Consider the following 14,644-nt stretch of genomic DNA (forward strand, 5'->3'; position numbering starts at 1 on the left):
AGGCATTATGCCTTTAAGCACCTTCTAAATGAGCAAAATCACTTTTAAAATTTCATTGAATTTCACTAAGAGCCAACACACAGACCTTATGGCTAGAAAAATAGGATATCAGATAAGTGACATGGAGTTTTGTAGAGGAAGAATAGATTGGTTCCACACCAGAGCTGAAATTCTTAATTTAATCTGCACATTTCCCTAGATCACAATGCTTTAAATTGGTGTGATTTATTTTCCACCTCCAACAATTGCTTGTTTTACACCCCCTGGAACATCGACTTCCACATCCTTGTACTTTTCATAATAAGGATGTTGGCACCACACCAGGCAGTGGCTTTTATGATGGAATAAATCTGTCTTCAGCTCTTGTTACTCGTTCTGCTTGCTGAGCTCATCAAGATTTTTAATTAAAAAAAAAGCCCTCTAATCTGGACTTATTTTTTTCTTTCCCTGATGTTGCTGGCTTCCCACCCAATGCCTTTATTTATATTTTAGTTCTTTCAACTCTCAAATTTCAGAATAAAACTATATGTAGCATGCAAATCTTCCTTGCTTTGTTTGATGGGGGGACAATGGGCAGAGGGCAAAAGGGGTTTTCCATTAATTGTTGAACCAATGAAAAAAGCCTTTGATGAGTATTTTCTGTGAGCCCTTCACTATACCAGGTAGTGTAGAGAACAGTGCAGAAGTAGAATTGGTAAAGACGCCCCAAACATTTATCTAATGCGAGCTTTGGGCACAGCACTGAATGATACCAAGCTTAGAGAAGATACAGTCCCTACCCTTAATGGATGTAGAGTACCTTATAAACTAAAGCTTTATATGAAGACCAGTTACTGCTTGATCTCACTTAATACCTTCCCAGGGATTTTTAGGAGAGGGACACACAGAGTTGGAAATGGGGAGGTGGAAGGTATAGAGGTGAGAGAATAAGTTGAAGATGAGATTCAACTGATACCCTCAATTTTCCCCATAGGGAACACTCTGTACATGTTAATAACACTTTTGGCTTTGGGAACAAATGGTCAATTAATTGACAAGCATTTATTAAGCACCCACTATGTGTGAAGCACTGCATAAGGTGTTGGGAATGCAGAGAGAAGTGAAATTGTTTCTTCCCTCCAAAGGAAAATAATATGTACATATAAAATACATACAAAGGAAAGGCATGGTAATTATTTTTGAGAAGACCAGAGTTGTTGGGACATAGGATGGAGAAGAGAAGAATCAGTAAAGGTTTCATGTAGAAGAAGATTGTTCTTGAGCTGAGTTTGGAAGAAAATCAGTGATTCTAAAAAGCAGTGGGGAGGGAATGCATCCCAGGCATAGAGGTCATCCAAATAGAAAATGGCAGAGATAGAAGATGGAATGCCACATGCGAGGACCATAGAGTGCATAAAAGGGATTAATGTATCATAAGGCTAGAAAGGTAGATTATAATCAGGTTGCAAAAGACTTTAAATGTCATACATAGAAAACATGTATTGTAGTTACTGAAATTAACTTCTAATTGAATTTATAGGAAGCTAATTAATGAGTTAATTTTTTTAAAATTAGGAACTAGTTTCTATGTCATATTCTTCATAGAGTGATGTGTTTCTTTGATGTTTTTCTTCCCATAACCCTTCCAGTTCCTGTTGGCTCCAAAAGAACATTCATTTGACTAGAAATTCTCATAAGGTGCTTTCCACCTCTAGTATTTCATGATTCAAAATGTGTTTGGTGTTGTTCAAAAGTGAAATAGACCTTCTTTCCTCTGATATTGCTGCCACTCTAGTGAAGGCTTTTTTTTTTCTTTTTTAATTTTTCCCATGGTTACATGATTCTTGTTGTCTCCCTCCACCCTCTTGGAGTTGACAAACTATTTCTTTAGTGAAGGCTTTTATCACCGCATGCCTTGATTATTGCATTAGTCTTCTTGTGAGTCTTCCTGTTTCTAGTCTGACTGCTCTTCAATTCATTCTCCATCTAGCCACTAAAGTGATTTAAAGTGAAACAATTTCACTTCCATCTCTGCATTCCCAACACCTTATGCAGTGCTTCACACATAGTGGGTGCTTAATAAATATTTATTGATTGAGAATGCTCAGGGAATCACTGATTTTCAGAGTTGGAAGAGGACCTCTATAGCCATCTCATCCAAGTGATAGATGACTCCCCTCCCACCCCAAGTGTAACACTCAACCTCTGCTTGAAGACCTCCAAAGAGAAGGGGTACCCTCTCTCTTGAGGAGAGTTATTCCACTTCAGGACAGCAAAGCATGTAATTAGATCTAAAGCATGCCATTTTTAGTGTATCCACAAAGAAGCACTTGGACAATTTTAAAAATAGAATGACTTCAAAGTTTTTCTTAAAGAATCCGTGGCCATTCAATGCTAGTCATAAAATCATACAGTGTAAAATAAAATGAAAGCTATTCTTTGATTTCTGCCTATATTCTCTGGTTGTCAAGGGCTAATTTAGTGATGGGAGCAGTTTTCTATTATGAATTAGGCCCATGGTTCACTGGTGTCTTCTTTTGGATCCTGCTGCCTCCACCTTACCTCTTGGTGAGTTTTTAGCTCCTGCCTTTCAGATTTGCTAGTGGGAAAGGAGCCTGGCTTTTTTCTTTCTCATCTTGTTCCTTGGAAACAGCATGCAACTCATTGATTTCTTTTGAAAAAGAGTTTACTACTAATACCTACCTTCAGGGAGGCATGCAATAGGATAAAGCAAGAAAGAAATGGAAAATTCATAAGTATACAGATGCTTTATCAGCTAATTCTGATGCTATTGCCAGGAACAGTGCTTGTCTTTTCCTACTTCCTCCTCTTTCCACTGGCTTCTTGCCCTCTGTCTATAATTCTAATCCTAGAAAAGTCTTCCCTTGGAATTTCTTTCCCATAAAGCTAACATTCCATCTCTCCTTTTCTCTGCTTCACTTCTTGAAATAATTGTCTCTAATGAATGCTCCATTTGCTTACTACCCACTCTCTTCTTGAACTCTTGTATTTCTCTTCCTTCTCCACCATTCCACTGGCACTGCTCCCTCAAAGGTCACCAATCACTCCATAGTTACCAAACTAACAGACGTTTTTCCTTCCATGATCTCTTTACATCCTTTGGTCCTGATGAAACTCTCCTGCCTCAGCTTTAGAAATACTCCCTACTCCTTCTACTTCTACAGCTGCTTCTTTTTCTGTGTCCTCCATTGGCTCCTTCCCTTCTTCCTAACCCTCAAATATGGGTGCTCCCCAAAGGTCTGTTTTTGGTCCTTGCCTCTTTTCACATTCTCTCCATCAGAAATCTCATTCACTCCTAACGTTTCAAATAGTGCTCCTATTGTCAGTAATTCTTAAATGTTTTTTTTTTCTAGTCCTGACCCTCTGAGTTCCAGATAAACTCCAACAATCTGTGGGATATCTCTAGTCCTGTGTCCAACAGGCACCTCAAACTCAGCATTTCTAAAATTGAGCTAATTATCTTTCTCTCAAAGCCCATTCATCTTTTCGATTTTATTGTTTTTTGTCATAGGCATTCCCAGAAACTCACTTCACCATGATTAGAACTTTGGGCTTCTCTTTAACTCCTCTCTCTCTTATCCTTCATATCTTTATATCCAGTCAATGACCAGAACTTGTAGTTTCTATCTCTGAAGCATCTCACATCTGTCCCCTTCTTTATTACTACTGCAACCACCCTAGAAAAAGCTCCCATTCCTGGCATAATATTCAGGTCTTCTCATCTCCATTCTCTTTCTCCCTTCAATTTATCCCACATATTGGTGTCAGAATAATCTTTTTTTTTATGTATCCATCTGTTCATATTATTCCTCTGTTCAAAAAAACCTTCAGCAGCACTTTATTGCCTAATGAGTAAAGTACACATTACTTTTTTCCTGACACTCAAGGCTCTCTATAATCTACCATTGACTTACTATTCCATCTTTAACTTTTATTGTTCCCTTCTGTGCATGCAAAACCTTGCCCTTTCCTTGTAGAGTAATTCAGTGAATGAATAAGCACATATTAAGCAGCTACTCTATGCCAGCCATGGTCATTCTAATACATAAGAGAGCCTGATCTTGCCTTCAAGGAGCTTACATTTTGATGGGGTATATAATACAGAGAGGGGCATAATGGCCAGTGAAGAAAGTTTTGGTCTGGGCCACATAGAAGGTAATTGACACAATTTTTAAGATAATAATTATTTGATTGCCTTTATTAGAGCAAAAACAAGAAAAAAATGGAAGACCCTGCCTCCCCAACCTATGGCAGACATGTTCACCAGCTATCTCCCTGCCTCCTTGGTCCTATAAGGAATATTCTAGAACTTAAGAGACAGATAACAAGAAATGATTAGACCTCTCAGACTATGCTTAGTTATAACTCCAGGGATTGCTGTTTTAGTGGACTTTTATATTAAGCCTTCCCTTGCTTCAGGAAAGATCATAGTTACAGCAGTTTGACTCCTAGGATTTTAACAATATGGATTCTATCCATGAAATGTGGGTGAATGAATGCTTGGTAAATTGGAGATTATCTTTCTTGCAAGAATTACCAGGATAATTAATAAATAAAGGAAGGACTGACCGCATACTTCTAGGAATAGGTGCTTTTGGGGGAATTAGATCATTTTTTTTTTTTACTATTTTTTAGATGTAAAGACAAGGACACTGAGAAACCTTTCGTTAATCAGAAATGACCTCTCATTGACTTCTCAGCCAAAGCTAATCATTTTAATAGCACTGAAAGGATGTAGTGGGAAGGACACTGTACTTTGAGTCCAGAGATACTGGATAGGAATTCTGCCTCTGATTCTTACTTGTGGTGGCTCCATTGGCTATTAATCCTTTTACCTCTCTGAATCTCAATGTCCTCATCTGTAAAATGGAGTTTAATAAAGTCTGAAGCACATACTTCACAGGGTTATTGTGGGGTTGTGAGATGACAATAAGGACATCTAACATTTATTTACTACCTTAAAGTTTGTAAAACTTTACATATATTATCCCTCTTGATCCTACAACCACCCATATGAGGTAGGTGACATTATTATCTCTGTTTTTACAGATGAGGAAACTATGGCTGAAAGGCTAAGTGATTTATCTAGGATCTCACAGTTAGTAAGTGTCTAAGGAAGGATTTAGATTCACTTATTCTTCACTTCAAGTCCAACAGTCCATCCATGAGATTTGATGGAAAGGGAGGACTTTATTGAGGAAGGAGTCAGGTAGTGGTGTAGACATTGTAGGGGGGGTGCTTCACTGAAATACTCTTGGTCATCAATGGGAAGCATGAAGGACTTAGACAGGGATGGGGATTTCCACAATCCCTTGTTGAAATAGAGCTAAAGAATATGAAAAAGGAAAACTAGGGATAAACATTCTCTTCTTCCTAATTTTAGAAAGCCTTAGGGGATCTAGGAAACTCAGATAGGAAAAACATTACTGGAAACCTGGGCATAGGCAAAGGTCTAGAGTGGACAGTTGGGAAGGAAGATGAAATTTTAAAGTGGCTGCTATGTTCCTGGCACTTGTACTAAGTACAGTGTAATTAGAGATCTTCATCCCTTGCACTTCATTTCCCAGAATCCTTTTCCCTTTGTCCAAGTAGTATCCTCATCGTAAATAAGTTTGCTGTGACCCTGCCCTCTCTTCTCTTGCTACTGTGGCTGGAATTAGCTCCCTCTTTACTCTAGCTTTTTATTTTCCTTTACTTCAAGTTATTATTAACAAATATTATTAAATATAATTCTTGGAGATATTATTTATTAATTTTAAGCTTACAGTACTTTACAAATATTCTCTCATTTGATCCTCACAACAACATTGGGAAGTAAATGTTATTATTAATCAAATTTATACCTGAAGAAACTAATCTTAAATGATTTTCCCAGGGTCACACAGGGAAGGGTCTGACACTGGATTTGAACTCAGGTCTTCCTGAGTCCAAGTTCTAGTGATAAAGAAGGATTCAAATGTAGGTCCCATGACATTTTCTGCTTTGCCATCCTTTCTCCTTTAACCTATCAATTAGATTTAAGTCTGTGACTAGAATGACAATAAGCCTTGCTGCACCAAGAAGGGAAGCCAACGAGGACCCAGTGATTTTTACAGCGGATGACTTGCTTCTGACAGCTCTACAACTAGCTCCACAAATATGCTAAGCAAAAAATGTATCTTAGAGAACTATAAAAGTTTCATCAGTTTGACTAATGGAGAGGGCAGAAAACCACAGTAAGTAGGGTGAATTTTGAACTATGTCTGTGTTTCATCATCTACTGTGTCCAGTGGATGAGCATTTCATAGGTTTTGCTCGATGAGTGGCATGGGGATAGAAGGAATTTTAAAAATAGGATTTGGGATCTTTAGGTCTCAGCCACTTGCTCCTTGGGAGAACTTGGGTAAGCCATTTCCTCTTTCTGAGACTTATTTTGATTTATAAAATGAAGGCATTGGATTAGATGACCTTCACTATCCTTTCCAGCTCCAAGTTTCTGATCCTATGAATTTATGAGGCTGTCAAAGACAATGGGATAAGCATATTTGCATGTCTGAGCCAGCTGTAGATGGCTTTGATGTGGTTCAAGTGGTACTTGTGACCTGAAGAGCTTTTAGGTGTCACTAGAGGATAAAATCCTTGAACCACACTCCTGTAGGTACTTAATAACTATGTAAAGTTTCAATTAGCCATTTTCTTATGGACAGTGAGATTCATGCATCAGATGGTCTCCTGCACAAGTGGTATGACCTTTGTATCAGACAGGTGCCATCCTGGACCAAAGAGTTTTAGTTGTTTTTTTTCCTGTGATAAAGCCCAGTCTTCCTACATTTCCAGCTGCCCTGACTGTCTGTGCTTGTCTGTTTGCAGGTCTGCAAAGATTCTGTGAAGATATAGAAATGATGATTGGATTCCAGCCAAACATTTTCTGGAAAGTCTGCTGGGCATTTGTAACACCTACTATTCTTACAGTAAGGATCCTATCTTTTCAGGGGGTAGTCCAAATCATGAATTAGATTTTTCTGGATAAATTTGATTTATTTATATTTTTCTCTTCTAAAAAGCAGAGCGTGGTGGCTTTGGGTAATTAATCTAAAATATGAGAGCATTTTGTATACTCCTCCCAGTAACTATATGCATACTTACAGAGTGAGTCATTCTTCTTTCATTGTACAAAAGACTATTTGCTGTATTTCTTAAAGAACTCCAAATAGAGACAAGCCCCTGGATTTGAAATGTATATAATCTCAAACTGATCTCTAGGTCAGGAGTGGTTCAGTGGAAAGAGAACTGGCTCTGTAGTTAAAAGATCTGGATTGAAATCCCATCGCTAATAAGAACTACTTGTGCATCTTTGCCAGGTCGTTTAATCTCCCCAGTCCCAGGCTTCCTCGGACTTCGGAAGTCCCTTTCAGCTCCAAATTGATCTCTGCATCTCCATCAATGAACACTTGTTTTTAATGCTCTCTGGAAAGTCGTGGGTGCTCCCAAACTCCAATTTCCCAGCAGGTGGCGCTAGAAGCCAGACTAAGAATGATTACTCAGCCAAAGATTGAGTACAAGACTTTTTTGAAAGCTATGGGACCGGGGAAAAGACACTCGTGAAGGAAATTTGCATTTTCTTTTCTTTTGCTGTCATGGAGAATATAATCATACCATTTCAAAGTCTTTTTGAGAGACTGAAACAAGAAGAGGAAAAAAAAAAACCCTACGAGATGGATTTGTCTCAGTCTAGATAGAATGTGATTAGTATGGTTTGGGGGTGCATCTTCCCTCTCTCCTGTCCCCACGATTCCAAAAAAAGCCTTTTTGCTTGAAGGGTTTAGGTGCGAGATTTTAAAGGGTATGAGCTATATTTGCTTTCTTTTAAAACCAGAACCAATCTACTATACAGAAGTCTAGAATTACCTATCTATTTGATGGGAAGGAAATGGCTCTATTGCCTGCCATTGGCAGAAATGGCTCTGGCTCTCCATCTCCCAACTTTAAAAAAATTTTTTTTGACTCACTAAGCTTTATTGACGGAGTGAGAACTTGCCCCTCAGTTGCTGCCAATGGTGTTTTTTTTTTTTTATTGGCTTAAATAAAAATTGGAATCCTTATGGGATTCTGTCTGCCTGCTTTCACTTTTTGCCCTAGGGGAATAGTGGAGACATTTGAGCTGGAGAGATGCTTGTTGGATTCTGAGAAAGTGTAGTATATACATTTACATGTGCCATATCAGTCTCTGGGATGGAAGTAAATTATAGATCCCTATCTCTTTGATGAGAAGCACAGAGCCAAAGGCATATTTGATTAATCTATCATCTCTAAAGCATGCTTTCCATTCCCATACAGAGATAGTACAGTAAAGAGGATTGTTCTGCTTCCCTACCAGACTGACACTGGGGGCAATTATATCCCTGACTTCCACCCTCAGGGTCCCTTTTAGGTGCAACTGAATTTAGGTTGTTGATTTATTTTTATTACTCCTGTTTCAGATTATAGACTGTTGAAATAAAAGCACCACATTGCTTCTGTTTCTTCTTCTTCTTTTTTTTCATTTTCTTTCTTCTTTTCCCTTATGTTCATAAGAGATTTTAGAATTGTGGCATTAGAAGATACCTTTAGCCTGTGCATATCTACTGAAATTTAGTTTTTGCTTTTGTTTCCTCATCCCCACCCACTTTTTACACACTACACGAACAATAGTTATATTTTCACCCAATTTTGTAGTTCTTTTTGGTGGCATTTAGAAGCAAATTGAACTCAATAATAGGCTCAGATGAAGACTTTGAGCCACCTCCTACCCTACCTCTCATTTAGCATTGACATAAATCTTTGACTCTGCTGAGTTTAAGATACTGAGATTCCTCCCTTAACTCTCCATTTCTTCCCCAAGAGAATCTACCATTGTTCAAGCATTAGCTAATAATGACAGATTGCTCTCCCTTATAGGGAAACCTTTTTTTTTTTTTTTGGTCTGTTTTTTTTCTTCTTGTGGTCCTAGCCTACAGAACAGAATAATAAGGGGAGGTGGATTCTACCCTCAATCTCTCTAAGGACTTTATGTATTTCTCATATAAGTAACACACAAGCCACTTGGCTCTTTGTTAAAGGAATAACCTGCAATAATTCACCCTTGAAAGAGATGAGGAGGACGATGAGAGAATTTGTTTTGCTTAATGATGAAAAATTGTTAACGAAAGTTTTGTTTTTATTTTTCATCGAGGGTAGCTTGTGGGAAAGAGATAAAATTAAATTTATTTTAAAAAAAAGAAAAGAAAAGCAGGTGTAATTCCAAAAAGAACATAAAAAGAAACAAAGAAAGAAATGATGAAAGCAAAGGAAAAACCAAACCATCTCCTTTCAGTGAGATTTAAACTCTGAGGACTCTGACCTCAAATGGTGCCACGATTTGGAAACAATTTCCGAAGGTGTAAGTAAATACAAAATGTCTTTACCAATGGGCCATTTTCTGGGAAGCAAATTCAGACTTGGCCAGTGCTGAGTGAATCTGACTCAATAACTTAGCACCACATTGTCACTGGATGGCCAATAGGTAAGAATTTATTGAAAATAAATCCTGAGAAAGGGATTTAGCATGAGAAATAATCTTACATTGATCAACGTGATGTGATATTTGGGCAACTAGATACAGAAGCAAAAAGAACTTGTCAGACACTGTTGTATATTCTTGAGTTCTACTTCAAATCTGGGATTGGTAGTGAGCTAGAAAAGGCTAATATTATGGCTTAAATGACTTTGCAACCCTAGAAATAAATTGATCACTTTTATACATGCCTCCTTGGATTTATAGGGCTATAAATATTCTCCATGCAATTACTGTATACGTAGTCAGATCACGTTACTGAATTATGCACAAACACAAGCAGATGTATTGCTATTTATATAGTAAATGAAATGGAGCAACTTAACATAATTACATTAGGCCATAGTGCCAATAGAGTGTGTAATAAAGCTTATAACTCTAGGGGCAAATGTTTAAAAGGAACTTTGAGTAGAGCTCTTTCTTTGTAGGAGCATTAAAAATAGTTGTCTACGGGTCAAAGTTGTTTAGAATTTCTTTGTTGAAGTCTTATTACATAGGAATGACTGCTTAGACTAGTCGGTTGTGCCTGCCAGTAATGATACTAAGAATAGAAGTAACAGAAATGAAGACAAAGATGGTATATAGATGTCTTTTTTTAATTCATTAAAATTTTTTAAAAAGTTTATTTATTTAATTATTTGATTTAGAATATTTTTCCATGGTTACATGAATCGTGTTCTTTCCCATCCTTTCCTCCCACCCCCCTCCTGTAGCCAACAAGCAATTCCACAGGGTTTTTCATGTGTCATTGTGTATAGATGTCTTACATGTGTATGTGCCTTTATGTTTTTTGAAGCACTTTCATAAGCCATATTTATTATAATTATTTTCCACACCCTACTTTGAACATTGATTCATTTTAGAGGAATAGGAAGACCAATCATGGCACCAAGCTGCTCCACACCACTGTTCTTAAAGATATAATAAAGCCAGTAAGGCTAGCCTTACAGCCTTTGGGAAATGACTCTGAGGGCTTAATGAGAGCAGGATACACCTGTTTAAATTTCCTATTTCCATTTTCATCAGTAAATAGGATTATTTATATTATTTCCTGACCAAATCTTCAGAACATCTTTTGCTGCACTTTTGAGGGGGATTATTATTGTTAAAATAAATTTAATATATAATATATAAATAAATATAATAATTAATAATATTAATATTAATAATTATTAGTATTATTACTATTTACCATCATTCCTGAAAAGTAATTAGGAGAGCAGTTATTCCTGTTTTGCATAGGAAAGATCTGAGACATATGGAGTGACTCAATTAGTGAAGGAGAGATCCAGGATTACCAATCCAAGCTCCTGGTTTATTTTGTTACCCACCACGTTGCCTCCACCCAACTGTAAAGGCAGAGAACTATACCAACAGGCTTTTCACCCCTGCTTGTTAAAAGAACCATAGATGGATTAGTCTTTATAGCTGTACTTGTGCCAAATCATTTCCCTAGTAGCATTCTAGGTCTAACTTTGGAAGGAGCTATTTGCTTGAAATGAGTAGTTTGGGCTGCACAAATCAAAAGGAAGGTCAATTTAATTCCTTTATGTGTGGGATGACATACTCGAAGTCATTTCTGATGAATCTGCATTAACCATTTGTTCTTTTTTCTCTTCCCCTACTTCCCAGTTTATTCTTTGCTTCAGTTTTTATCAGTGGGAGCCCATGACCTATGGCTCTTACCGCTACCCCAATTGGTCGATGGTGCTTGGATGGTTGATGCTGGCCTGCTCAGTTATTTGGATCCCCATTATGTTTGTGATAAAAATGCACCTCGCTCCAGGCAAATTTATCGAGGTAATTCTATGGATTTCTATTCCCCTACCATCCCCTCCCAAGGGAAAGCCAGGAAAATCTATGCAAGGAAAAAAAAAAACAACAAAAGATTCAGTAAACTTATTCAAGAGGTAGACCTGGTGATTAAGTGATTACAATTGCCACCGTTTTCTATTAAATCCATTTTTATTATGTATTATTCTACTAATGGAGGTTTTCAGCCAATCCAAATGCAGAGCTATTATTATGCTATTCCTCAACCTGGTGACAGCTCTGTTGAATAAATGATCATAGCTTCTGCTCCTTTCCCTGGAGTTTCCTTCTTCTCTTCCTTCATCCGCATTTTAAATCCCAGTATTTAGTTTTTAACTACACATCAAATTCCTTTTTTCTTACTAGTTTTCCCTCTCCACCCCAGTCTTCTCCCCAAACTCTCCCATCATTTCTGATGTTAGAAATACATTTAATATAATTAGTTTGCAACGGTTCTTTTTTCTTCTTGCTGTCTGTTGTTTGACTAAGGTTAACAATGATGGGATTGGCACTATCCTTGTTGGAAAGTGATGAGCGTCACTGGTCAATAAATTGACTTTGAGAACAGATGACATGGGGTGTATTCCATGTAGTGGCTCTTAAGCATTTTTTGGATCCATGAATCACTTTGGTTAGGCAGATGAACCTACAAACCATCTATCTTCAGACTTAGTGATAATTTATATCTCTGAGCTTTGATTTCCTCATTTATAAGATGAGAGGACTAGATTCTGCAGCACATATGCACCTTTATCAGTGCAAAAAACACCTCTTCAGAATGAATAAGAAAAATTGTGCTGCTTTATATAAGCTACTACTAAGGTAAAATCTAGATTTAATCACTGTCGGAATAAAATTTATTCATATTGCATTATGCTAGTAAGAGAAAAACCTGGCTACCATCTAAAAGACCCTTGAGGATGGCCACTGTCCATGGAGCCCAAGGAAGAATATGGGCTACTAGAGGGCAGAGAAATAACTGGCAATGGGTAGCTTGCATCCTTGGGGGCCTCCTTGCCCTTTCAGTCAACTAGAACTAGGAATAAAGAAGTCCCTTTGAATCTGGGATACAAGAAGTAGAACAAGTTAATGTCAATCACAGGGCAATATTAGAAAATGCACAAAAGACCAGGGGAATGGAAGTTGAAATTCATTAATTTAAAATGATCTGCCTAGAATGTGATTGTTATCCCTGGTAGATATAGGAGGGAGAATTGTTCTTACTGTCAGTAACCCAGTTTTCATCAATAGAAATGTTTCATCTCCTGTTTTTAGATCACTGTTACCTAATGAAACCTAGTGACTGTGCAATTTTGTTCCAGCAGTTCACCTTAACACATTGCTCTGAAACCCTGCTCAATTTGAATAAACACAGTATTAGTCATAGGTATTTCCATCTTAGCCTGCAATGTCCTAACCTGATGAGTAGGCTATATACATTTATTACAGTTGATTTGGGATATAAAGGTTGCAAACTGATAATTAAAGTGGAGATTAAAGTAACTGATAGAGGAGCTGGATTCATTTTAATAGGTAATAAACATATAATTGCTCCCTCTCCGTAGCCAGAGGTAGATTTTCTTTCTTTTTTCAATACAAAATCCTCCATTCAAATTAAGTTTTCAATAAAGATTTTGGTGAGAGAGTTAGAATAATTCCCATTATTTTTAGTTTGACTTCAGGAACCCACATTTTTGAACCAAAGAGGGAAGAATTTTTTTTTATGAGATAATTAACATCTTTGCTCACTCTTGACAATATATCTTTTGGGCTTAGATTAGGGCTTTTATTTGGTCATTTATATACTTTGGGGAAATATGTTAAAGAAAACATTGTCATTTTGATGCCACCACTACATACTATTGAGGCTTCAGAGCTGAAGTAATCGAGCATTTGTCCTCTGAAGAACATATTTAGTGGTTGGGAGAAAATTTTTACAAATTTTCTTCATTTGGAGGAAAAAATGTCTAATTAAAATCTGTGGTCTTTATCCTTTATTAATCTTGCAAATTTGTGTGCAAAACAAACCCTAAGCGTCAGTGCACGATAGTATTGCTTGCAGGGCAATGTAAATAATTTCAAATAAACCAAAGTAAATCTCCTTAACTTTCCTGGCCCAATTAATTACTGGCCCTGATCTTGAGGAACAACTTCTTGCTGTAGGAAATTTCTCTTTCCCAGGGAGAGTCACAAGCTAGATGGGTTTACTAATAAAAGCCTTTCTGTGTCTGTTTAAATGATTGGAGAAGAGTCTTTGGCTCCTTGATCTATGACTTGTGACCAATGTATTTTTGATTCTCTTGCAGAGGCTCAAGTTGGTCTGTTCTCCACAGCCAGATTGGGGACCATTTTTAGCCCGGCACCGTGGAGAGCGTTATAAGAACATGATCGACCCATTGGGAACATCATCCCTGGGACTGAAGCTGCCAGTGAAGGATTTTGAACTGGGAACTCAGTGCTAGTCTTATGGCAGCAACAGCCCAGCCTTGATTTTGATTTTTTTCTTATTTCCCTCCCATATCCTTGTTTTGCTTCCCACCTACCACATCTCCCTTCACTTTTGTGCATGAGAGAGAGTTAGAAAAGTAGGACTTTTTTGTCGCATGCTATAGTGAAGAGCTAGACAGACCACTTGAAGCAGTATTGACTTTGAGTTAGTGGTGTCCTATATGTTGGGTTTTCCCCTTGTGTAGCATTTGGTTGTTCACCTTTTGGGAGTGGATTGGAAAAGTGGTTTCCATTAGTCATTAGGGCCACAAGGAGGAATGGTTTGGTCACTGCAAGTTTCCTTTTGGTGGCCTAAGTAGAGTTGAAGAGGAGTGGTAAGGTGTTGGGACCTCAACCGTGAGGACACCAATAATTTGGAAGGTATTTGCATGGAGAGTCGAATGAATGATTTCAGTGAGTTTTTTTTTCCCAAAGAATTAGACATAATGCATTTAGAATGAATTGAAAAGGCAATGATCAGAAAGTATGTTCTGCATGGGGCCAGGTGAATACATCTGGACACCACTGAGTTGGTTGATTTCATGAGTTTTCATGAATAATTTGAGTTTTGTCTCTTTTATTTAGACCAAAGGTCTCATAGACTGCAGCCCCTAATTTTTCATTCTCTATATAGAACCTTAAAAATTAATTCTATTCCTTCCACTTAAGTCTTTCTTTCTGAAGCCACATCTGTGGGTTTTTGGGTAATTTTTCTTTCTTTTGGGTCATTCTTTCTTTCTTCAATCTCTTCTCAAGAAGCCATCATATAATTTG

The 14,644-nt window shown here is 37.5% G+C and overlaps 1 protein-coding gene across 1 annotated transcript in view; it reads left to right on the plus strand.

Moving 5' to 3' along the window:
- The window catches only part of SLC6A5 (solute carrier family 6 member 5), a 101,070-nt gene extending 87,225 nt beyond the window's left edge, over window positions 1-13,845 (plus strand). Inside the window, exons 14-16 of the mRNA XM_044681835.1 lie at window positions 6,850-6,950; window positions 11,204-11,371; window positions 13,690-13,845. Coding sequence (XP_044537770.1) covers window positions 6,850-6,950; window positions 11,204-11,371; window positions 13,690-13,845 — 425 coding nt within the window. The remainder of the gene's footprint in view (window positions 1-6,849; window positions 6,951-11,203; window positions 11,372-13,689) is intronic.
- The last annotated feature ends 799 nt before the right edge of the window (window positions 13,846-14,644 follow it).

The sequence above is a fragment of the Gracilinanus agilis genome, chromosome 6 (assembly GCF_016433145.1).
Source record: "Gracilinanus agilis isolate LMUSP501 chromosome 6, AgileGrace, whole genome shotgun sequence".
In the NCBI taxonomy this organism is placed as follows: Eukaryota; Metazoa; Chordata; class Mammalia; order Didelphimorphia; family Didelphidae; genus Gracilinanus; species Gracilinanus agilis.